This window comes from Dermacentor andersoni, chromosome 5 (genome assembly GCF_023375885.2).
Source record: "Dermacentor andersoni chromosome 5, qqDerAnde1_hic_scaffold, whole genome shotgun sequence".
In the NCBI taxonomy this organism is placed as follows: Eukaryota; Metazoa; Arthropoda; class Arachnida; order Ixodida; family Ixodidae; genus Dermacentor; species Dermacentor andersoni.
In genome coordinates, this window is record NC_092818.1 from 168,733,766 (window position 1) to 168,759,455 (window position 25,690).

A 25,690-nucleotide genomic window follows, 5' to 3' on the forward strand; every position below is an offset into this window, starting at 1 on the left:
ATTTAAGCTATTTCCAGCACAACTTCCAGGTCAGTTCCTCCGCGCGCAATAGAAAGGAAAATAGGAAGACAGCACAGCTCTACAACTCCTCACATTTCGCTGTTTCCTTGAATCTAAATGTAAATTTTGTCACTCCTTCGTGAAGACGGTAGCCTCTGGGTGCGACGCATTCGCGTGAAGTTCGCCACCGCCATGGGCATAAATGATTTCGTTTTGAACTCGCGAGCGATCAATCATGGGCAGGATACATTTGTCATTCTAACAATGTGCCCAGCGTGCCCGCTCATGTCAACTGGTAATCTGGAATAAGCACGGCTGGATATCCAAACACAAAAAAGGCGCCACTACCGGGAGATGTGCCGAAGTGTCCAGCCTTTGTCGCCCTCTTGTATTGCTTGGGCGAAAAGGGAGCCGCATGACAAAACGAAGATAAATGAACATTCTCAACTTCAATCGCTAAAACATTTGTCATTTAAGCTTTGCTTTATTCTCAAGTACGCTCGTTTCTATGCACGGCGTATAGCTCTCAAGACGTGAAGATGTGGAACGCTTTGAGGCCCCCAATTTTTGTAACCATACTGCATTAAAATATTAGAGCAATAAAAAAAATAGAGAATTTTCTTGTGCATGATGAACAAGAGAAGAGGAAAGAGAGGGAGGCCAACCAAATGCGAGTCTGCGGCTTGTTCTCCTGTACAGAGGTGGGGGAAATACAGGTTGGAAGGGAAATAGAGAGAGAGAGAAAGAACAAGAGAAATAAAGTGACAGGAAAGGCATTCCCATTAAAGGCGTTCACAGAGGCTGATGGATCACGAAAAGCGCAGAAGCACTTGCATCGCCTTTTCATGCGATGTTAGGTCCCGTCGATGTTGCAATTTTTTTTTATTCCTGACAGAGAACGATTATCCAACTGGTTGAGCACGACGGAAAGCGATTGTCTGTGCACACTGTACTGCGGGCAGTGGAACAGAACACGACGGAGTGTTTTAGTTTCACCGCAATAACCACAGGATGCGTTGACGACCACCCCTGTGTGGAACGCGTAGGCATTGATAAATGTGACGCTCAAGCATAGACTACACGAAAAGAGTGCTGGGACAGTAGCGAATGAACAAAAGTCACAAAATCTCAAGTTACCGTTGGCGTTTACCTTTTTCTTTTTTCTAGAACGAATACAGTTCCCACGCGCCCCGTATGTCCTCATGTGAGGCACAAATGAGGATGAGTCGGCATTCGCTTGTGTCGATTCGGCAGCGGTCCACCCATAACTCGCCACATATGCGTCTCTCGAGGCGCTGCCAGCGAGCAGCGCTGATCAAATTACTGGACATCGATCGGGAATAAACTGCTCAATGAAGACAAATTGGCGGAGAAGCAATCGAAGAGGGTTTGTTTTTGTTTTGCTTTCAGCTTTGTTTTTGTCGGTGCGAGAGCCGAACTGACTACTATTTCGTCCTTCGCGGAATCTCTCTAAGTACAAGACATATTTGCAGTTGGAAAGAAGAAGACGTACAGGATGACATACACTAAGCATTTTAACATCCTTGTGGGTATGTGTGGCTGCTTGGCTCGTCTCATGACTAGCACCCTCACCCTCTAGGGTAATATCAAACAGATGAAAAGCAGCATTACGGAGCTCCCACAAAATACATTCATTTTGGTTCAAGAATCAAGACAAGTCGTAGCTCACTTGTTTACTGCGTTTCGCCCTCTCCAAATCATATCAATCTGCTTACGTTTATCCTGCTTGATTTGCGTGTTGCACAAGTTATGTTCTGAATGTGCGCGATCTTGGTGATGAAGCTGCATCAGCCCGTTCGCTTCAAAGGAGTTTTCTTTTTTTCGTTGCTCCACAGCGAAGGTGTTATGCGTCTAGGGGCGCTCAAAAATGTTATATATATGCCAGTTCTCCCGGTTTTCTAAAAAAGAAAGTGCAGTACTCACAAAGTTTATATTTAATTAAATGTGGGGAATGTTAAGGGCAATGCGTAGGTAAATTATGAAACGTGTATCAATTAGGGGTTAAATAAAAAAGAAAGTGGGAAGTGCGTTGTGAGTAACGAACAATAAATGTTTGATCTCTGTAAGTGAATTATAGACAGTGAACAAAATTATTTATTGAGCCTTTCACGAGTGTCCTACTACCGTTAATCGCAATGTTTCCCAGACACCCAAAACAACTGCATAAAATACCAACTTCAATTTCGGTGGAAATAGGGGTAATATTAGGTGTAATTTATGGTGAAACATTCCCGCTCCTACCTTAATGGATGCTTTGGAAATCATTTCTGCACCCTCGTTTTTTTTTCTCCCTCGCTTCCTATTGTATTACACGAGGTTTGTACATAGTTTCTCTGGCGTCGTCAGTGAACTAGACAGTACACCTTGTTTATATCTCCTGAAAATAAGAGGTAGTCTGTGCAAGTCTATGGGTAATGCGCAGGCATATTTCAAAATAAGTGGGTTAATTACGGTCATTGCAATAAATTACGCATGCATGCAAGTGCCCTGGAGCGTTATGAGCGTGTTTCACGAGCACTGCAAAATTTACCCCGCGGCCCTGTCGTAACTACAAGTGCCACCAAAATCATACTCAGCAAATTTGAGGGGAATGCCATCGCAACTTCTTGTGCGTGTATAAACGCATATGCGTGAAAGGGAGCTTTTTTCGAAAAATTTATTTCGCAAAAGCTCGAAAGTGTCTTGCCGCCCTTACCAGATACGTTTCCCAGTGTTCCTAAAAAACTGCGCATTACACAAAATTAATGGGTAGTAGAAATGCAGAGCATTCGAAGTCCAATGTTCAGCGAAACTTTAACGTTTCTTACTTAGAAGCGTTGCAAATAATTATTGAACTCTCGTTTCTTTTTCAGCTCTTTTCATGCGTGATATAAGGTTCACCTTCTGGTGTCCTCAGTAAAGTAAACAAGGTGGTTCCTTCACGTTTGGTGACAGTAAGGCAGCGTTGTCACTATGTCTTACGAGCGGCGCACAATTTTTAGCACATTGCCCTTGCAGAACTACAAATGCCGCCATGATTAAACTTAGCAAAAATAAGTGAAACGTTGTATCACATCTCAGTGCGAACTCAAACGCGTGTGGATCAAATACGGCCGCTGTCAGCTATGCTACGACATGTCCCGACATAAATGTTTCTTCCACCAATCTTATATTTCGTGAGAAGGGAAGATTATAGTAAGTGCAACGTGTGACGAATGTATCACGTTCCTGGACTAGTTATAAGCTTTGCAATTAATTATTGAACCGTCGCTTTTCCTATTTTAATGTGTCATACGACGTTCGTAGTTGATTTCTCCGGTGTCCTCGATGAACTGAACACGGCACCTTGTTTATTTTTGCCAAGAATAGAGGGCACGTTATATGTAATATGTAAGTTCAAATTATAGGAACTAATTACGGCTTTTACAGTAACTGGCGCATGCAAGGGATCCAGAGGTCTATGAGTGTGTTTTACAAACAACGCAGAACTGATCCCGTTGCCCTTGGAGAGCTGTGAATGAAACCGAGATCGAAATTACCGATAATGAGAGACGAGGGTGAAGTACGATCAATGTTTTGGCGTAGTAAAATGCGAATGCATGAATTACTGCGCCTTTTTTTTAAAGAAATTCCTTAAGTGCTCCTAAGCTCTATATGCGGGCAAGTCTTCAGTGTCGATCATTCATATACGGGCTACGTTTTTAAGTATGTGATTGAATTACAGGTAACTGGAACTGTGTTCGCAACTGCTTGAAAAAAACCACTTCACTGGAAACGGGGTTGTGTTCCTGCACGAGTCGCACAAATCTGCTGTCCTTTTTTTTTCAGGAATGGTTGCAGTAAGGATATTTATTCAGTGCTACCTTGCAGCTGGAAGCAGATTGATGACCTTCTAATGAGCTTACCCACCGTGGTAGCTAAGTGCATATGGCGTATCGCTGCTAAGCACGAGATCACGGGATCGAATCCCGGGCGCAGTGGCCGCATTTCGATGGGGGGTGAAAGGCAAAAACGCCCGTGTACCGGGAATTGGGTGCACGTTAAAAAACCCTATACGGTCAAAATTCTACCGGAGTACCCCACTACGGCGTGCCTCATAATCAGATCGTGGTTTTGACACGTAAAACCCCAGAATGTAATATTCTAATGAGCTTATAGTTTCAAATTTTCGTGCTAAGTCAAGCATATGTTATAGCAGGTGATTCCGCTGTCCGTACTTTTGCTTTTTTCTGGATGTGCTGAGGGAAGTATGCGCACCGATTCCATAAAAACTAAACCAGATTCAACGTTTCCACCAGGGTCACCTCACTACGCGGCGACGCCAACAAAATGCCGGCACCGCAATCTTGTGCAGTCCTAGGCGTTTCGGGTTTTTTCTCTCTCGTCGTATACGCGACACAACGCCAGCCGATACATGCAGTTAACAGCAACACACCGCGAGGCATAAGAGAAAAAAAATGTACTTTATAACATCCGGAGCGTGCGAAACAAGTCGCGGCACTTGCCCACTTGCCGAAATGTCACCAGTTATTCAGGCCTTCGCTGGCAAGCTGGGGACAACGCGATACTACTGCGAGTAACCTTAGAACGTATAGTTGCTATCGGAACGGCGTCGAACAGCGCCACGGCCCATTTTATAGCTTTCCCTATGAAGCCACATCTAGCACGACTGAGAAATGTAGCCGCGCAAAGCAACCGTACGCACCGTCCATATTAGTTTCTGACATTTTGTATAACCACTTACGTTCCTGGCAGAAACGGGATCTCGCGAGAGCGCACCACAAGAGCGTGCAAAGACCGCACGCAAGGGAGGGATGCCTTCGCACGCACGCAAAGCCAAATCCTATGGTTAAGTTATCCGCATATGCTGTGTTGATTCGCAGTTGGCTCGCGGACGCAAAGCCGTAACTAAATCTGTCCTCATGACTTCTGCGCTCACTTGTGGATGCTGTGGATGGTACGCGTCTGTTTCTTTAGTTTTCCTGCTTGTTTCGCTTGTTTGCACGCTGGTACTTTGCGCTGTAGGCAAGAAGGTGCTGGAGACAAGGCAGTAGGGGAATATGGCATAGGCACTAGGAATAGCAGGGGGGAGGTATTAGTAGAGTTTGCAGAACAGAATAATATGAGGATAATGAATACCTTCTTCCGCAAGCGGAAAAACCGAAAGTGGACATGGAGGAGCCCGAACGGCGAGACTAGAAATGAAATAGATTTCATACTCTGCGCTAACCCTGGCATCATACAAGATGTGGACGTGCTCGGTAAGGTGCGCTGCAGTGACCACAGGATGGTAAGAACTCGAATTAGCCTAGACCTGAGGAGGGAACGGAGGAAACTGGTACATAAGAAGCCGATCAATGAGTTAGCGCTAAGAGGGAAAATAGAAGAATTCCAGATCAAGCTACAGAACAGGTATTCGGCTTTAAGTCACGAAGAGGATCTTAGTGTTGAAGCAATGAACGACAATCTTGTGGGCATCATTAAGGAGTGTGCAATAGAAGTCGGTGGTAACTCCGTTAGACAGGATACCAGTAAGCTATCGCAGGAGACGAAAGATCTGATCAAGAAACGCCAATGTATGAAAGCCTCTAACCCTACAGCTAGAATAGAACTGGCAGAACTTTCGAAGTTAATCAACAAGCGTAAGACAGCTGACATAAGGAAGTATAACATGGATAGAATTGAACAAGCTCTCAGGAACGGAGGAAGCCTAAAAGCAGTGAAGAAGAAACTAGGAATTGGCAAGAATCAGATGTATGCCTTAAGAGACAAAGCCGGCAATATCATTACTAATATGGATGAGATAGTTCAAGTGGCTGAGGAGTTCTATAGAGATTTATACAGTACGAGTGGCACCCACGATGATAATGGAAGAGAGAATAATCTAGAGGAACTCGATATCCCAGAAGTAACGCCGGAAGAAGTAAAGAACGCCTTGGGAGCTATACAAAGGGGGAAGGCAGCTGGGGAGGATCAGGTAACAGCAGATTTGCTGAAGGATGGTGGGCAGATTGTTCTAGAAAAACTGGCCAGCCTCTATACGCAATGCCTCAAGACCTCGAACGTACCGGAATCTTGGAAGAACGCTAACATAATCCTAATCCATAAGAAAGGCGACGCCAAAGACTTGAAAAATTATAGACCGATCAGCTTACTGTCCGTTGCCTACAAAGTATTTACTAAGGTAATTGCAAATAGAATCCGGACCACCTTAGACTTCCGTCAACCAAAGGACCAGGCAGGATTCCGTAAAGGCTACTCAACAATAGATCATATTCACACTATCAATCAGGTGATAGAGAAATGTGCGGAATATAACCAACCATTATATGTAGCTTTCATTGATTATGAGAAAGCATTTGATTCAGTCGAAACCTCAGCAGTCATGGAGGCATTGCGGAATCAGGGTGTAGACGAGCCGTATGTAAAAATACTGAAAGATATCTATAGCGGCTCCACAGCCACTGTACTCCTCCATAAAGAAAGCAACAAAATCCCAATAAAGAAAGGCGTCAGGCAGGGAGATACGATCTCTCCAATGCTATTCACAGCGTGTTTACAGGAGGTATTCAGAGGCCTGGATTGGGAAGAATTGGGGATAAGAGTAAATGGAGAATACCTTAGTAACTTACGCTTCGCTGATGATATTGCCTTGCTTAGTAACTCAGGGGACCAACTGCAAGGCATGCTCACTGATCTGGAGAGGCAGAGCAGAAGGGTGGGACTAAAAATGAATCTGCAGAAAACTAAAGTAATGTTTAACAGTCTCGGAAGGGAACAGCAGTTTACGATAGGTAGCGAGGCACTGGAAGTGGTAAGAGAATACATCTACTTAGGACAGGTAGTGACTGCTGATCCAGATCATGAGAGTGAAATAATCAGAAGAATAAGAATGGGCTGGGGTGCGTTTGGCAGGCATTCGCAGATCATGAACAGCAGGTTGCCATTATCCCTCAAGAGAAAAGTGTATAACAGCTGTGTCTTACCAGTGCTCACGTACGGGGCAGAAACCTGGAGGCTTACGAAAAGGGTTCTACTTAAATTGAGGACGACGCAACGAGCTATGGAAAGAAAAATGATACGTGTAACGTTAAGGGATAAGAAAAGAGCAGATTGGGTGAGGGAACAAACGCGCGTTAATGACATCTTAGTTGAAATCAAGAAAAAGAAATGGGCATGGGCAGGACATGTAATGAGGAGGGAAGATAACCGATGGTCATTAAGGGTTACGGACTGGATTCCGAGGGAAGGAAAGCGTAGCAGGGGGCGACAGAAAGTTAGGTGGGCAGATGAGATTAGGAAGTTTGGAGGGTCAACATGGCCACAATTAGTACATGACCGGGGTAGTTGGAGAAGTATGGGAGAGGCCTTTGCCCTGCAGTGGGCGTAATCAGGCTGATGATGATGATGATGATGATGATGATGACTTTGCGCTGGCCGTATTCAATTTCCGCTAATATAGATCTCAATCCACGTCGTACGTTGTGGCATCCACCGTTCACACCGGCAAGACAATGCAGAAGGGCAGCGGATTGGGCGAGTTGGTGTTGCATGGTCCCCTTTCCCATTCCCCCGGTGTAGGGTAGCCAACCGGACGTTATTCTGGTTAACCTCCCTGCCTTCTACTTTTCTCTTTCCTCCTCCCATGGTAACTATAAAATTCAAACAGCGCTAAACGACAGAAAATGAGGAGGAGACAAATCAGCGCCGTATTTGTCTCCTCCTCATTCTGGTCCTGTCGTTTAGCGCTGTTTGAATTTTATAGTTACCAAGACAATGCGCTGAGCGTCTCATCGCTACCCCCTGTCCGACAGGTGTCACCAGCAGCTGGTCTATCATCCGTGGTGTCACCAGCAGCTATCATCCGTGCATTCGTGCGCAGTGCCCTACAGAGACTTCGGGCGTTAACGACAGCTAAGCCTCCACGCTTTCATACTCATTCCCTTCACCGACGAGCATATTGAGGTCACCTGAGTGAACCTCGATCGAGCGTTTCGCAGGACGGTGCGAGCGCAGAAGCCGTAATCTGTATGGACTAAGAAAGAACACACAGACAGCGCAAGTGGCAGCACTTTCTTTGCGGCGTTGGTCAGCCATGCGAGCTCCTAACGGTAGAGGCACTTGAGACATTTGTGTAATAATGATTGGCAGTTCGACTTGGGGCCACCTCCTATCAAAGATGCGCGCATTAACGAGGCACTCGACAGTCGCCTATTGGGACACGCTAGAGAAGCTCCAACCGCAAGAAAGCACCGTGGTTTGTCTGCGTGCCCCTATACAGGGAGGCAAAATCTGGGTTTTGTTGATGCTTAAGCGAGAGGTACTTCCTGCAACACTTCCTGTTCGTCTTGATTACTTGATCTATCTAGTCGTTGCTCTCAGTTATTTCCGTCTTTGCTGTATACAATGTCTGTTTACAGTGTACATCGGTTGTTCTAATGCTGAAGAGAGGGAATTAGCCTCTGTGTAACATGAAAGCGTTAGTTTTCCTCATTGCGTAGGGAATTTACAATATATAGTCTTGTGTATACTATAGAAATGTAAGGCCTCTGAAGAGCGGTGAAAATTGTCCAAAATGGGCGTCCTTCGGGCATACTCTTCATCTCATTCATCTGCCATCTTCACTGTATTCTTCACTGTATTCTTCATTAAAAGCAAGTTAATTGTCGTATTTGAGTCCAAAACTTACGCAACATGCGAAATTGCCACGTCTGTTTTGCAGAATGGTTTATTAAAAACCTAGTGAACACAACTTGTTTTCTTTTTCATTTTTTTCCCTGGTGAGCATTCAGCTTTCATTAGTGCCTTTCAGCTACTGATGAGCCTATGTGATTGCCACTTTGATCTTTGATATCCTTTGTAATCATTGCAGTAATTTGTGCGCTGAAGTTTATACTTTCCTGTATAATTAAACTGAGTCTCTCTTGCTGTATTGTAGCGTAACTCCAATCAGACATGTCTAATGATTTGGTTTATACGCCTAGCTCTTTACAAGCTTTGCGTGATAACATTCTCTTTGTTTTTATTGCGATGCATAGGCAATCACTTGCTTTGTACACTGTGCTTTTTTCCTTCTCTTTGGAATCTTATTGTATTACCCATCACAACTCTATAAGCAATAATCCACTCCTGTTTGGGCTAGTAGTTCACCTACGGTATTCTTTATATAAATAAAAAGCAATGTTTTCCTGTTAACTCACGTAGCCGGAATTGGGGTAACTGTGTGCCCAGATTTTCGTGAAACCTATGTAAGGAATCGGCACAGATTCGCAATGGAGTTAACAATATGAGGTGCTATATATTAGCAGCATGTTTTTTTAATATTTATGCACAGAGAACTTAGGGTGCTATAACGTAAAGATATATTCCAAACTGCTTCTATTCCGTTTCTGCAATCAGCCTACCATTAATGGTCAAATGTTTCGGGCTACTCCCTTTGGCATGTCTCTCACGCGACGTCACGAAAACCTCAGATACTCCCCATCTGATATGACGTGCCCCCTCGTTTATTATAATGATTCGATCGGGCAAATGGAAAATAATTGTTTCCTATTCCCCACCGCTTCCCCAATCGTAATCATCATCATCATCATCATCATCAGCCTATTTCTTTTATCTCCATTACAGGACGAATAATACTGCCACCTCCAATTACCCTTCTCTTGCGCTGGCTGATACCAAATTGCGCCTGGTAATTTTGCATGTCCCTCACCTCACTTAATTTTTTGCCGTCCCCGACTGCGCTTCCCTTCCTTTGACACCCATTCTGCAACTGTAATGGTCCGCCGGTTATCTACCCTACGCATTACGTCGCCTGCCCAGCTTCATTTTTTTCTCGTATTGTCAAGTAAAATATCAGCTATTCCCGCTTGCTCGCTTATTAACGTCGCTTTCTTCTCGTGTGTTAAAGTTAGACCTACCATTTCTTGTTGCAACGCTCTTAGCGCGGTCCTTAAACTGTTCTCGAGCTTCTTTGTTAACCTCCATATTTCATGCCCCCTATGTTAGCATCGGTACAATGCAATAATTGTACACTTTTCTTTTTAAAGACAATGGTAAGTTCTCAGTAAGGATTTGGTAATACCTGCCATATGTGCTCCAACCCATTTTTAATCTTTAAAGTTCCCTCTCATGATCAGGGTCCCCTGTGAGTAATTGACCTAGGTAAACGTACTCCTTCACAGACTCTAGAGGCTGACTGGTGATCCTGAACTCTTGTTCTCTTGCCCGGCTATTGGTCATTGCCTTTGTCTTCTGCATAATAATCTTCAACCACAGTCTTATTCTCTCTCTGGTAAGGTCCCCAATCATTAGTTGTAGCTCGTCCCCAGTGTGGCTGAACAGGACAATGTCATCTGCAAACCAAAAGTTGCGGAGAAATTCATCGTTGATCCTCACTCCTTAGTATTCCCTCGCTCCTAAACGTTTTTGCTATCAGCCCAGCGCTATTCATCAAAAAATTTCGGGCTGCCCCCATTTCGCCTTTCAGCCGCACGACGTCACAAAACCACGAAAAATCACCACGTCAAAGCGACGTATACGCATTAGACATGCATTAATGTGACGAACAAAGCAGAGATTTTTTCACATAGCCGGAAACTGCCCCGTTTTGAAAGTAATAGAGGATGTATGCCCACCGATTGCTCTGGTATTGTCTACTTGAAGCTGCCGATTCGAATTAATTTATTTTCGTGTAATAAAAGTTTTAAGTGGTACTATAACTTTATAGAGGCATTTTCACACGTATACGACATCACTCTGCCAACTCTTTTTTGCTTAGTATCCGTTTTAGGGGTATCTTTAACTATCCGTTGCACGCTGCCACGATTTTAGACACGCCACCGCAAGCTAAGTAAGGAAAAGCGGACCAATCACAGGCGCCAACCACACCCTCCTCATGCGGTTATCTACTTTCACTGCGCTAGCTTGGTCCCAACGGAACACTCTGCACTTATGTGTGCCCCTCGCCTCTTGTCAGTGAATTAGATAAGAGAAACCTGCCAAGGTAGCCAATGCTATTTGCTTTGAAACCAAAGAAAAGTGACCTCCCGTAAACAAGGAGAGCGTTTGATCGGGTTGTTCAAAAAAAAAAAAAGAAACGCGGAGGATCCCCGCCTGATGATTCGGTCGGCGGTTACGTAAATTTTACGTTGGGAGATTGGAATAAAAGCAGATTGGAAATATTTTACGCTATACGACCCCTTGTTTTCACACACGAAGAACAAATTGTAGCAAGAGGAATGCGGCGCTTCTATATGCTGCGTCAGATTTCATGCCTAGATTTTATGCGTGTAGAAAACAAAATCACTGTCAAACAGTACTTCGCAAGCCGGGAGTTAAAGAGCGTGAGTTACCGTAATCAGTAGTTCATGGTGCTTGTAAATTTGTTAGTGCACTTTCGCTGACCCTGGCATAGCGCTCAATTCGCACTAGAGCGGGCCATATAAGAAACGCGATAAGCTTTGTGCGTGCTCTACTGAAATAACATTTAAAATATTCAGAGGCATTTCACTGTGTGAAGGTGGAGGAGCAGCGGAGCTGTATATATGGTGATAAATATGTTGATAATTAATATGTTGTGAATTAATATGTTGATTGAAAATAAAAGACACATACCACCGTGAATTTCGTTTTCTCACGATGTATTTTGTTGTTTTATGAAATTGCATGCTCAATGCAATTTCTTTGTTTAAACCTTGTTTTGTTTGATTTGGATTTATTATTTGGTCACCAAGGTGACTGTCGCTTTTTGATCGCTATGGTTTTTTGCCAGTGGCTTTGTGGTGACACTGGAAATGTTCTTGGCCAATGTGAGATCTATACACGACCGATGACGCGTCGTGGACGCACCGATGTTTGTGTAACATTGAATGCCGAACCTTACCCAGAGAAACGCCACAAAGCACTTTCCGTCTGGCCGAGGCAAGTCTATGTTGAAATCACCTACAGTTGCGCTGGGAGTATAGTCGGCAGGGGTGATCCAACCAAAGGTGCCTACGCTTAGCGTTTGCGGCCCGATCATCGTCCGTATTACGCGCCGTCCGCCGTCGTCGCGCACATTCCCGCTTCCGTTCACGACGGTGTTCTTCGTAGGCGCGCTGTTCTTCCACAGTCCTCACCACGCGCGGCCTACTCATTGCACAGGTAGAAGGGAATTGAGATAAGGTTACGTGGTTTGCCTATAAACCGCAATCCATGCTAAACCGTGTCTATTCCGGTTTAGGTTTTTATACGACATTTTCGGTCATAATAAAGCATTTGACATGTCTGCTGTCCCACGTGCCATAAGCCACTGGAATGGTCTTCCTCATGACGTCACAAACACCAGAGATACTAACGCATTTAGAGACAAGATAACCGCCATACTTATCTAATATCTTTGTTTTTATGTGCTCTTACCAAAACAAAATGCTTTCTAATGTTGTATTACATGCATGAAACTGTACTCTTGTTTAGTTATGTGCCAAGTTGTGTTCCTTTTTTATATAGCCACATTTCTAGAACCTAAAATTTGTATAACTGCTTTCCTTGATTTTAAGAGTATAATGGCTGGTGTTTGTCGTTAACAGTTGTGTAACGTATTTCTTCAATCGATGTATTTGCGCATATGAATTGCGATTTCCACGTATATTGTCCCGCTCACAGAATGCTCCCACGTAAAGAAGCCTGTGAGTCATTTGAATTTTAAAAAAGACGCAGCTGGGGCATACCCGGCGATACGCTTTTGCTTTATGCTTCAGCTCTTTTAGCTCTGGGGTGGCCGCCAATTTTTTTTTTCTGCCTTCGTGCACACACCGCCAGAACCTAGAGTATAACAGCTCCGCTCTAAAATTCAATCGGAGATTCAGGATCTCCTAAATTTCAAAATTGAGTATCTTGTAATATGAGATGGAATGTACAGCATCGAGGGCAGGGCTTTGTTCAGCACGTTGTTATGGCGATTGGCTTTCGCAAGGACATCGATCACGGCGGCAGTGAGATAAACATCCTCTATTTCACTCCGAAACAAGGTATGCCCGCGTAACTCAGATCAGCCCTATTTGTTGTGGCACGTAACCTGAGACGAACGTCATTACCGAGGGCAAAGTAGATGGCGTGTCAAAATAAATGCGCGTCTTTGCTCCAGCTAAGCTACGTTAAGCCTACCATCCACGAGTACACCGTGCGTCGAGGCTAATTGATCCGGAAAGGCACTCATGAGCTTGCGCAAAGAACCTCATCACTGGTCCCCGTACAAAAATCTGTCCTGGAGGCCTGGCTCGAGCGGTAATGCCACAGAGATCCGTTTCACTGGACGTAACACGAAACAGAGGCGCCCAACACGCCCAGCTTCGCTTTACGTAATGTTTTGTAAAGCACTTTGGGTTTAAACGTCCTAAAGATTCCGTGCCATCATGCTCTGAGAACGCCTACAAACCCGAACCTTATCGTTGTAGCTACGATTAGGCTGTACGCGGGCTGGTTTTAATATCGAGCAGAAACCGTGTGGTAAGCTAACTAAGTAACCGTCGTTACAAATTGCATCGTTACAAATGGGCGACACTGCAATTAAGCCGACACGAAGGCTTGTTGCGTGTAAGCACGGCTGTCCTTGCGCTCCAGACGGTTCTTTTCTCAATCAGCTGATGAATCACAGTGATGGTCGAAAAAGACTGCAAACATTTCTTTTTATTTTATTTGCAGCTAATGTTTCTGTCTGTGTAAGGTCTTTCATTTTCTGCTGCAAGACAGCTTCGGCAAATGCAAGATTATGTTAAGCACACTCTGATTGAGTGGTTACAGCAGGGTCAGCAGCTAGGGAACCTTCGCAGACATCCGAACGCTTTAGCCCGGGGCTTGGGCTCTCGTCATGCTATAACAAACAAAGGTGAGTGCTAAAGGCTCTAGCGGATTTTCTCATGGACGGCTACTTGATAAATCCTCTGTGATTTCTCACATTTAAATTTTCTCTATATACCTATGACCCACCCATGCTTGTGTTGTTTTTGTACTTTGGTCGCCTTTCTTTCTCATTTTCTTTCTGCGATCTGTGGTCTTGCGTTGTTATGATTCTTTTATATTGTTATAGACTTTTTATAGGAGCGTCTTGCAATTTCACAACATTTCCTTTTTTGTTGTGATAGTATTTGCTATAATTCTGGCATATTCCACCCTATCTGTGGCAATACTTCGCAGATAAAATAGAAAAAATATAGCCACAAGTTTTTTTTTTCTCCTCACTTTTTAACTTTCTTTAGTTCTTGAATCTTCCTAAAAGCAAGAAGTTTTCAAGCTCGCGCATTAAAGCTCACGCTACCACGTGATGTAGTGTTTTACGTAATTCGTGTGTTGCTCGAGACAAACCACTGTCAGCCACAGAGAGGACAACAGGGGCAGTGAATGGCACTGAGAGAAAAGACAAAGGCGGCGTGATTTGTCTCACGTGATGGGACAATGCCATTGAAGAGCAGGCTTCAGAGCCGACTACCGCTTTAGAAGCGCAAAAATGCCCGTTCACCAAAGCTCATAAGTGCTATATGCTTGTCACATGATAGCAGAAACCACAAAACACTTTTTGAACTCATACAAAGCACAGGCCTTAGTGCACGCATACAATAACCACCAAACTTTATACCTAAGGCATGTGTTCATCGCAGTAAAAAAAAAAAACAGACATTTCCCCTTGCCTCTGGCTTTTGCTTTCGGGAAATATATTTTCTTAATTTCATTTTCTTTGTTATACTGTTATATAAATATTCTGAGAAGGAAAGTCCTAAACTCCCCATCGACAACTGACAGAGAGGTGATCCTGTTATTGTCCTCGAGAGTGGCCCATATGCGATCTTTCCCGAGAGTGAACACGCGTAACTTTCAAAAATTCATTAAGCAATGAGTGTCTTAACCTTCAAAACTAGGGATGTGCCATCGTTGAGCGTTTCTTTGTGTCGGCTAAAACATTATTGATTTTTTTTAACATATGCTTTAGATGTTCAATGGCCGTTGCAGGACATTTCCTTGACACCAAACTATTTTAATAAACATTAAATCACTCCTCAACTATCGTAATTCGTTCCAAAAAGGAGCGATGCGTGGACATGTCTCGAATGTGACTTATTCGAAACGTAGTGCATTGCTCAACACCAGTAGCAGCTTTTTTTTCCTTCTCGACGGAGTAGGAAGATGTGCGACCCATACATTCGCCTGAATACTATGACGCGGTCAGGTTACTTCTCTTCTGTTCACGAATATAATATGCCAAACTGGATGGAGAGCGTACAAAATGGAAAACTCACTACACAGCTTTTCTCAGAACACTATTACAATCTCGGCTGTTCCATTCCCTAGGCTCCTTATTTTGCACTTCTAACTCGCTGAAATGCTTTCATTTTATCTTCTGAAGCACCTACGTGAGGCACACAGCAATTATCGCATATCGCATCTACCCATTATTCCTCTCTTCGAGTTATCATGCAAAGAGAGAGAGAGGCTCTTTAAGAAATACTCGAGAGGCCCCCTAGCGACACGCCAACCATGCTGCATCGGGTCAGTTCGATGATAAATGAAACTTGTGATACACACAGGGTAGGGTGTGCGTCAGAGACATAACACTTGGAAAACGCGCAACATACAGAATTATAGCATCTCGTTAAGCCCAGTGTTTTGCATATGCGTTATTTCTCAAGAGAATTTGTCTACTAGCTATTATTGCAAAGAATGCCACCGCTTATATAGAGTTATGCGATTTCATATGCAGTTACCTTTATTTCCCCCAATTTTCTCCATTAAATTCAAGCTTGAAACACTTGACCAAATCGACTGCTGCTCTCGCAAAATATTGCAGTACTTGCGAAATTTGGTAGTTCTCAGCAGTGCGGTTCTCAGCTAACTCTCGGCCAGAAAATTGAAATTGTTCCCCAGGGCAATTACGTCACAAGGCTACGAGCGGAATTGTATGCGAGACAAAAAACAAGTGTTGAAGGAGGAAAAAAAAATTCGATTGCTCACATCTTCGTTTGGCAAATGCGTTGCGAATATGTTTTTTTTTTTTCCTGATTTTTTTTTCCGCATACTCGCACGCATCTGCGATTCGCAAACGCGAGCGTCACAGATCAATGCATTCACTTCACTTTGCATAAGTGGTAGAACAGAAATACACGTCATGTGTTTCTCATAGTATTTCACATATAGATGTTACTCGTGTAGTTTTGCGGCGGCGATTATCTTAACAGAGTTTTCATGAACTTTCTACACATGAAATATTTCACCATGCCGGCGTGTACGAGTCAAATGTAACAAGGGCTGAACAAATTACGCCGTGCTGTTGCTTACAATTTCTCAGACTCGGCGCACATCCTTGCCCGACAACTGAACGCTCTTGACCAAGTCTTGCATCGCCTCCAGAAAATGAAGTTGTCAGTAGTTGCTTTCCTGTTGTCTACTGTTATTTATCGCATTGTTGTCTGCCATTTCTACCAAACAGCAGGAAATTCATTTTCTAAACACCATTACCGTACGCATTTCACCCTAGTTCGCCTATTAGGTGATAGACTCCAGGGCGTTTACGATTTTGGTTAAGCTACCCGTACTGCACAGTTTAACCTGCAGCAATATCCCTTTTAAGACATGATTTCTTGTTTGGGCTGTGCAACATGAAACATCTGTCTCATCTACAGAGCCATTATTAAGTTGCGAGGACATGACGAACGCTGTTGGCGAAATTTGTGTCCCGGTTGTTGCGTGGTTCTTTTCATGGAGTCTTTCAGTATCCAGTAGTTTGTTTTCAACAAACTCGTTGATAAAAACGAGGACATAATATACTCCAAGGACGCAATTCAGTAATAGGTCCTGATATTTCTGGGTCAGGGTACTAATTGCGTTGCCTCCGGAGATACACTATATGCAGGCCACTTAACACGTACACATGTACAGAATTCTCGGTCCAACAAAAGGCTGTGGGACACGGCATTCACCCAGGAGGTAGGAAATAAGTGCGCCTGTAGCACCGCATCTTGAACTTGTAGCTTTCACCAGACAATGGTGGTTTGAGCGCAGCTCCAAGCAAAGGTGTTGCATTTCCTTAACAAAAGAAACATTGTCCTTCTTGCACCTTATTTTCCCTCGCTATTCTGTGATGCAGCACAATGCTAGAAAGCAGCGATTTCGCCGCGTCGACGCAAACCTAATATATCGCCAACCGGCACTTTTCGGGCCTCGTGTGGCTGCGATGAACTTGCAGCGTGTCGACAGACACAGAAGTGTAAGGAGGAACTCCAAGCCTAATCCAGGTTTAGGTAAGGGACACGTATTTAATTATTTACACTTCTATCTCGACGTTGAAGTTTAAAGGCGCTAGTTAGGCTCATTTGTACATGTATAAAGAGTGATCATCGCTGACGCTTGATTCTAGGTAAAGTGCTCAGCGATTCAAACGTGATACTCTGAACGCATGGCTGTCGGCGCTTCTTGCGCCATTGCTGTGCGCTGAGGACAGCGAGCTGGTGCATTGGGGGGCACAGTGAAGATAAAGCCGAGAGCCTTTATGACACACTATGAGTTAATTCGGTCCGCCAGCAATTAGCCAGTGCTCTTCGGTGGCGAAAACAACCGCCGGCCACGATGCAGTCTGTTTATCGCGTTTCAGACGAGTTCTACAAATACATGTGGGCACCTCTGGCATAAAGGCTGCTTCCTTGCACAAGATTACTCGATGCAAATAGTCGCAGCTATTCAGTGCTATTATTTATGTAGCGCGACATACTGCCAAAGCGCTAGCATTGTTGTCCTTCTTGTGCCGAAAGTTGGATCACGTGACACCGCTCCGCCTCCCTTGGTAGCGCTCGCAAGGCTTGCAGCGAGCCGTCTTATTGCGTGGTTGAGGAGGAATTTTCGCGAATTTTATTTTATCCAGGAATGTTGTTTCTTGTGAACCACAATCGCTGACTATAGCATTAGCAGCTAATGAGTTTCTCTGGAACACTCGGAACACTACATTTTAGCACTTGTTTCAAGGTGGATCACCCTAGAGCTCGCGTGGCATGCTTTAAGGCCCTTGGACAGAGGGGATGCAATCTGAGCCAAGTAAAAAAAAATATATTATGGCGTTTCACAGCGTGCCTCATCTGATTATGAGGCACGCTGTATGGTGTTGGACTCACGGATTAATTTGGACCCCTAGGGTTAACGAGCACCTAAGTCTCTTCTTTGAACTTCTGTTAGTCACCTGGGCTTAATATTTTATTTATTCCCACATTTTCTTTCTTGCGTTTGTCTTCTTCTTCTCCAGTAGTCTTTTCGGCTTCCTTTCGTCACATTCATATTATTTGAAGTATCAGTCCCTGCGTAGAGCAGGACTGACATCTTAAACTTCCATTAAGATCTCTCTTTCTCTCAATCCCTTTGTGCACACTTCTTTTGATCGTTGTCAATGTATCTTTGTAGGAAAAGGCACTTTGTCGTGCTAAACTATAACTGACCTAAGTTTTTATTATGGCGACAGGTCCGCAGTGGCGGCGTCGTACGTTAACATTTCGGGAAAGACCTGCGTTTATGATGCTCGGGTTACACAGGGTGTTTTATTTTTAGACCGGACAAAATTTGCTTTAACTGTGGCAGATAGCAAAATTGTAGTCCTTGAGCTGGATTTCTCGAAGGGGCGGAGATTCCTTGTGCGATAAATGGAAATGCGTATGAGATTAATTTAGAAAAATTATTTACCTTCAATATTTCTTGATTACATCGCAAGTTCTAATTTACGAATTGTACCCGGTGAGATTGCAAAGGTAAATCAATCCACTTGGAACCAAAGTATCGAACGTATTTCGAGGTATGCGCCGTGACAGTTGCGGTAAATATACAGTACTGTTCTAATAACTGGTATTCGTTGAAATTGCATTACTGCATTTATAGCAAGTGGAACAATACTGTAGTATTTTTCCAATTACCAGTGCTAACCAGCACCCTTACACTCTGGATACACTCTGGACATTGTGACAGCTGCCACCGTCGCACAATCGGTAGAGCATCGCACGTGTGATACGAAAGTTGTGGGTTCGACTCACACCGGCGGCGAGTTATTTGCCCACTTTCATTTTAATTTCTCATTTCTACACTTCAATTAAAACAACAACTAACTTACCCTTTGCTTTCCTTGGCTTCATTTTCTATTGGCTTTATAGGGTTGTAGTTAACGAAGGTCGGGTCCCTCGGTTCTCCTTCTTCTCCTTCATAAGATATCTATAGAATATTAAAAAAATGCTTTTGAAGAGGTGGTTCCATTGGACCATCGTTGAGACTGCTCACACGCACTTAGTATTTCTACATCCGTCTAATAATTGCGGCACGATGGGCTGCTTTTCGCGGGATAACAATTATGATTGGTTAAAGTGTGGAAATACTTGTGGCGAAATTAAATCTAGCGTCACATTTAGCAGGTTTATTTTTCTCTTTTCGCTTCCATTTATCCCCCTGCGTGCTACGAGGCTGGTGCCGGTGATAAAGGCAGCGCAGTGGCGTTTGAGACAATGACTAAGGGTTAAATTAGGAAATAAATAATATGACTCTTAACACAAATACAAGCCCTTTCCAGCGTCGAGACATGTAGGGCGTTAATATAAACACAGCACTTGATCGTATACGCGAATTCTAAAAAAAAGCATCGAAAATTCAAAAGGCACAAAAGCACAATCACTTTAGAATACCAGAGTAAATAAAAAAAAAATTGATGGAATGCCACTCGTTCATATCGCATGGGTGGGAGCAATGTAAGAGAAAGGAATGATTCCTTTATTTACTTGCCACATAACACAACTTGAAAAATGAGGCGCCCAGATCGGCTTATTACAGAACGTTTTCTTTTTGTTTTATTTAATCGAGTTAGTAAAATTTTCGAAACCTGCTTGTGGCATGCAGCTGCCTGGTCCTTGAGCTGGACTACTTTAATAGGCAGACATGACTTGCATGGAAAATGAGATGCATAACTGACTAATTACAAACATTTTGCTAGTTAGCATTTAACCTAATTATTTTATTACGTCACATATTACAAATAAGTAATTGTGGCAGATGAGCTTGCAAGTCGTGTCTACCTAGAACTAACTCTGAAGAATGCCGAACCCATAAGCTATCGCAGCAGAGGGCTACAAAGGCAGTGTGTCTGGACGGAACGAAAACAAAAACGAAAAACGACACATACAGGTATTTTTGCCTGTAATGAAAACGGAACCGAAATGTTGTTTATTATTTTGTTTCACAGTGAAACGGAAATATTTTCGATCGGTTTTCGGTTCAAGGGGAAAGTCGGCAATCCGAAACAACCGACGTCAGAGAACGCCAGAATTATGAATTCTGATCAGAGCTAGCACGTATTCCAGAGGTGCGCATAAGTGCCTATCTCAGGCAGGGACAGCGCCAGAGATAGCCGGTCGTCGAGCGCTCCACTAATCTAAGCCTGCCGCTCGGTGCACTACCAGGTCATCATCGTAGCAAAATCCAAGGCTTCGGTGCCCGAGAGCTTATTGTTTCGTTTTCTAAGCGTACAATGCTTTGTTACCGAAGTTTTATCGTTGGTTTATATTCGTTCAAGTTCGCTTTATTCGAACGGCGGTCTCGCATTTCGGCGAGTGCACTTGATCACGTGATGGTTCTGTGATCTTGCTCAGTGCCTTGACTCAAGCCACTGAGCATGACCTTAGAATTCACAATCCACTTATTGAAAAGCTAAATACTATTTATTTATCGCTATTTTGCTTCGAACTTCTTTTGTATGCGAACCACAACCGTTATGAACCATTAAGGATCTTTTTTTTTTTTCTTTACGCAGCAGAACCGAAACAGAACTTTTTTCAATGGAACGATACTGAAACCAGAACGAAAAGCATTTCGCTCTGACACTCTGACGAAAGCACTGGTAATGTTTTCAATGCACAAGAGTATGTAGCTTGTATTGGTGTCAGTTGTGCTGCATGTGATCCTGGGCTGTGAACCTGCGCGGTGAAAGTGCACCGTGTTAGTGATCGGCTGTGATTGTGTGCCTGTGCTCCTTCTCTCTCTCTCTCTCTCTCTCTCTCTCTCTCTCTATCTATCTATCTATCTATCTATCTATCTATCTATCTATCTATCTATCTATCTATCTATCTATCTATCTATCTATCTATCTATCTATCTATCTATCTATCTATCTATCTATCTATCTGCCTCATTTATCTCTCTACCTACCCTGTTCCCAAATGTAGGACAGCTAACCGGATTTCCCATTCGGTTTAACCTCCTTGCCTTTTTTATTTCTTCTGTCCCTGCCTCTAAGGATGACACAAGTTTCCATAGAGCACGAAGTGTGAAGCCATTTCCAAAATGTGACACCAGTTTCGAATGTGTTCGACTAAATTTATTGCTGCTCCGGTTATTACTAGCCTTCAATGCAAAACAGTGCTGATTTCAAATCAGGTGCTATAGTTTCTAAATTCCTTCCAAGGGAAAGAGCCTTATGAACTAAACGGCTTCCATTGAATAATTGTAATATGTGCACTAAAGTAATTAGTTGGAAACTTGATCAGTGAGATGCTGTAATTAGTGAGTTACGCAGTTGTTATTTCTTGTGCAAGTAATATCGGCCTCTTCGACTAGTCCAGATGAGTGAGCAGGCTTGTGTGATCTACCATGAGATGCCTTTTTTTTTATTCTGTTAACGTTAAAACAGAGCGCCTGGTATATGGAAGCCAGTGCGAAAAAAGTATCCTATGTAAATTGCTAGTAGCACGTAACACCGAAGTAGTGGTAGCGTGCTAATTGAATTAACAATCTCATTTCTTTTACCACTCCTCACAAGATAGCACACCTCGCGATTTCGTTATTTCATAGATCAGCGATTCTGAGCAGCGTATGGAAAGAAAGACGATGTTATTCGGCTCCAAGTGCTAAGTTTGCTCAATTTCAAAAAATTAGACAATGAACAATGAAACTTCTCTTTTTCCAGATCTTACAGGTGTAAAGCGTCATGACATTCAGGAGCTTACTCGCAACTTCTCTTCTTCTCACAAGTGTGTTTCCTGCAGGGGTACGTGGAACGCAAAAACAAACTGCGTATTCAGACATGATGTTCTGAACTGGAAATGTCTATGTTGATATTAGGCGGCATAGTCCTCCATATGTCCTCCATAAAGAAAGCCACAAAATCCCAATAAAGAAGGGCATCAGGCAGAGAGATACGATCTCTCCAATGATATTCATAGCGTGTTTACAGGAGGTATTCGGAGACCTGGATTGCGAAGAACTGGGGATAAGAGGTCATGGAGAATACCTTAGTAACTTGCGATCCGTTGATGATATTGCCTTGCGTAGTAACTCAGTGGACCAATTGCAAAGCATGCTCACTGACATGGACAGGCAAAACAGAAGGGTGGGTCAAAAAATTTATCTGCAGAAAAGTAAGGTAATGTTTAACAGTCTCGGAAGAGAACAGCAGTTTACGATAGGTAGCGAGGCACTGGAAGTGGTAAGAGAATGCATCTGCTTAGGGCAGGTATTGCGACCGTGGATCTGGATCATGAGACTAAAGTAATCAGAAGAATAAGAATGGGTTGAGGTGCATTTGGCAGGCATTCTCAGATCATGAACAGCAGGTTGCCATTATCCCTCAAAAGAAAAGTGTATAACAGCTGTGTCTTACCAGTAGTCAGCTAGGGGCAGAAACCTGGAGGCTTACGAAAACGGTTCTACTTGAATTGAGGACGACGCAACGAGCTATGGGAAGAACAATGATGGGTGTAACGTTAGGGGGGGAGGATAAAAAGAGAGCAGATTGGGTGAGGGAACAAAGGGCGAGTTTATGACATCTCAGTTGAAATCAAGAAAAGCAAATGGGCATGGGCATGTAATAAGGAGGGAAGATGACCGATGGTCACTAAGGGTTATGAACTGGATTCCAAGAGAAGGGGAGCGTAGCAGGGGGCGGCAGAAAGTTAGGTGGGCGGATGAGTTTGCAGGGACATGACCACAATTAGCACATGACCGGGGTAGTTGGAGAAGTATGGGAGAGGCCTTTGCCCTGCAGTGGGCGTATCCAGGATTATTATTATTATTATTATTATTATTATTATTATTATTATTATTATTATTATTATTATTATTATTATTATTATTATTAGGTGGTGCTGGAGTAGTAAATGAGTATCCACAGCTTGAAGCCTCTTGATTGCTATACTAGACACGCAATTTGAAGAACTCGTGTTTTACTAATGAGCAAGTTCTGATTATAAAGTGATTACTGTTAAGAGATAAGACAAACACCTGAGAAGCAAGGAAAGATTACTTAATTAACTGTTGGCATATTATGCAGTATTTTCAAGCAAGCGCGGCTAGGCTCATTGACAAGGACGGCCAGTTCTGGATCCCCACTATCATTGCGACTGAGCTCATTTCGACTTTTCTCTTTATTACAGGCATCGAAAATTGGAGACAGACGACGACCATTCTTCATTATCGGTCACATGGCCAACACTTTGGGGGAGGTCGATGCGTTCCTAAAAGATGGTGCCAATGCCGTTGAGGTGGACATTGAGTTTGCCGATAACGGCACCGTGCTGGGGACATATCACGAAATGTTTCCTTGCGAATGTTTTCGGGTCTGCGGCAAGCGAGAAAAAATCAAGACGTTTCTATCGCACATCCGCGAGATTACCGGTGCGCGTAAGTAATAAGTTAGAGTCAGTATATTAACTAATATCTTAAATTGCATGCGCAGTGACATATCTGGTAGAAAGTTACTCACAGCCACCGGTGGCATCGGTACTACCGTCGAACTAGCAAAAGAAGTTACAAAAGTTTCCAGCCTGAGCGTAAATATCCGCTTCCTTTCTTAAAATATCAGGGCCCGTATTCACAAAGAGCTCTTAAGTTAGAATGATTTGCAATAGAAAATTCTAGCCAATCCTGATTATGTACATACTATTATCGAAGGCGGCTGGCCAATGGAAACGAGCACTTCGGATTGAAGAACTTCGCGAATTCGGCCCCAGAATTCTACAACACAGACAGAGGAATTCAACGGCGCACGTTTAAGAAAACACACTTGTATTAAAGTGCAAACAATGTAGAATACAAGTTGCAGAAACGAATGAGAAAACAAACTAGTAAAGATTATCAGGCAGTATATATATATATATATATATATATATATATATATATATATATATATATATATATATATATATATATATATATATATATATATATATATATATATAAGCGGAGTGGGAAAGGCGGGGAGGTTAACCGGAGGAGATTCTGGTTTGCTACCTTGCACGAGGGGAAGAGAAGAAAGAAAAAGCAAAGACAAAAAGAATGAATAGAGGAGGTTCGGAACGTCCGTGAGAACTAGAGTCTCTCTGATAGGCCACTCGAGCCCAAATATTTCAAGAGCGTCTTGATTGTCTTGTGGTGTGACGACTGTATAGTTCGGCGTTCCAAGAGTGGGCGGTCGTCAAGACGCGCCAGCGCGGTTTAATTTAACCCGTCGTCTTGAGAGAATTCTAAGTGCCAACGTAATCAAATTTAGCGAAAATGGATTGGAAGCTACAGGAAATATATATGCCAATGAAATAACCTGTAATTCAAAGACAGCTTTTCTAAAACCATTTTTTTAAGTTCTCGGCCACGCTATATGCGGTCAAGCTTTCAGACATTCGAGTCATATAAGGACAACATTTTAAATTTTGTGGTTTAATTTCAGGCAGCTGAAATTCTTAATGCAAATGCTCGAAAGAAACAGCTTTGCTGGAAATTTGGTAATGATTCAGCAAGGTCGCACACGTCTGCTATCTTTATTTTTGAGTCTTTGTCGCCGTCTGCATCAGTTTTGCGATTGCAGACGTCATAGAACAGCCTGCTTGCCTCAAGTTATCTTCTTTCCTGAGAATTATTTTTTATATATCAAAGAGCTTGTTAATTTTGAACTACTTTCGCAAGGTCAGAAGGTCAACCATATTTTTTTTTTTTTTTTTTACATGCAGATGCCCGATCTCTTGTGAGATGCAGTTCCTACAAAGCGGCCCCACCTATGTAGCTCGGGCGAGTCGCAAGCGCACCATGACAAACTCTCCCGCGCGCAAAACACGGAGCGTGCTGCTTTTTCTGCTAAAAATGAGATAAATGAATTCTGGGTTTTGCGTGCCAAAACCACGATCTCATTATGAGGCAAGCCGTAGTGGCGGACTCCTGAAATTTGAACCACCAGGGGTTTTTTAACGTGCACCTAAATCAAAGTACACGGCAGTTTTGCATTTCGCCCCCATCGAAATGCGGCCACCATGACTGGAATTCGATCTCGCGACCTCGTGTTAGCAGCCCAACACCATAGCCACTAAGCAAACCACGGCAGGTTTGCTTAGTTTGCCCATGCTCTCCGTATGCTCCCCCTTGCGACTTATCTCCAAAAGTGAGACGAGGCCTTGAAGGAAAGCCCTTGCAAGTTGTAAATAATGCAAAGAACAAAACGCTGAAAGCATGAGGATCATCAGTTTTCAGGAGGCGCCGTATAGTTTTAAGCGATACATAAATTGGTCGAACAAGTTCACTGCGTCTAATTCAGAGTACGCTGGAGGTGATTGATGCTTAGGAATGTCCAACAAGATATTAGAATTAGAAAAACAAGGCTATTCACGCTACTTTTTGATCCTCCCTCGTGTATTATTGATAGCTTCTTGGGAATACGCTGAAG

The 25,690-nt window shown here is 43.3% G+C and overlaps 1 protein-coding gene and 1 long non-coding RNA gene across 5 annotated transcripts in view; one reads left to right on the forward strand and one right to left on the reverse strand.

Annotated features, from left to right (window-relative positions):
• Positions 1-10,180: 10,180 nt before the first annotated feature.
• LOC129385145 (uncharacterized) lies at positions 10,181-22,702 on the reverse strand. The gene is made up of 3 exons (XR_008612729.1): positions 22,643-22,702; positions 19,115-19,212; positions 10,181-10,355 (listed from the first exon to the last, which is right to left on the reverse strand). It is a non-coding gene; the product is annotated as an uncharacterized lncRNA (long non-coding RNA).
• LOC126531603 (dermonecrotic toxin SPH-like) overlaps positions 17,155-25,690 on the forward strand; it is a 29,291-nt gene continuing 20,755 nt past the window's right edge. For 3 of the 4 annotated variants that reach the window (XM_050179202.2, XM_055071285.1, XM_055071286.1), the window contains exons 1-3: positions 17,155-17,270; positions 21,950-22,030; positions 23,415-23,661. In XM_050179202.2, coding sequence (XP_050035159.1) covers positions 21,971-22,030; positions 23,415-23,661 — 307 coding nt within the window. In that variant the 5' untranslated portion in view covers positions 17,155-17,270; positions 21,950-21,970. Of the gene's footprint in view, positions 17,271-20,692; positions 20,885-21,949; positions 22,031-23,414; positions 23,662-25,690 lie in introns of those variants that run through there. The other variant, XM_055071284.2, reaches the window with a different exon arrangement.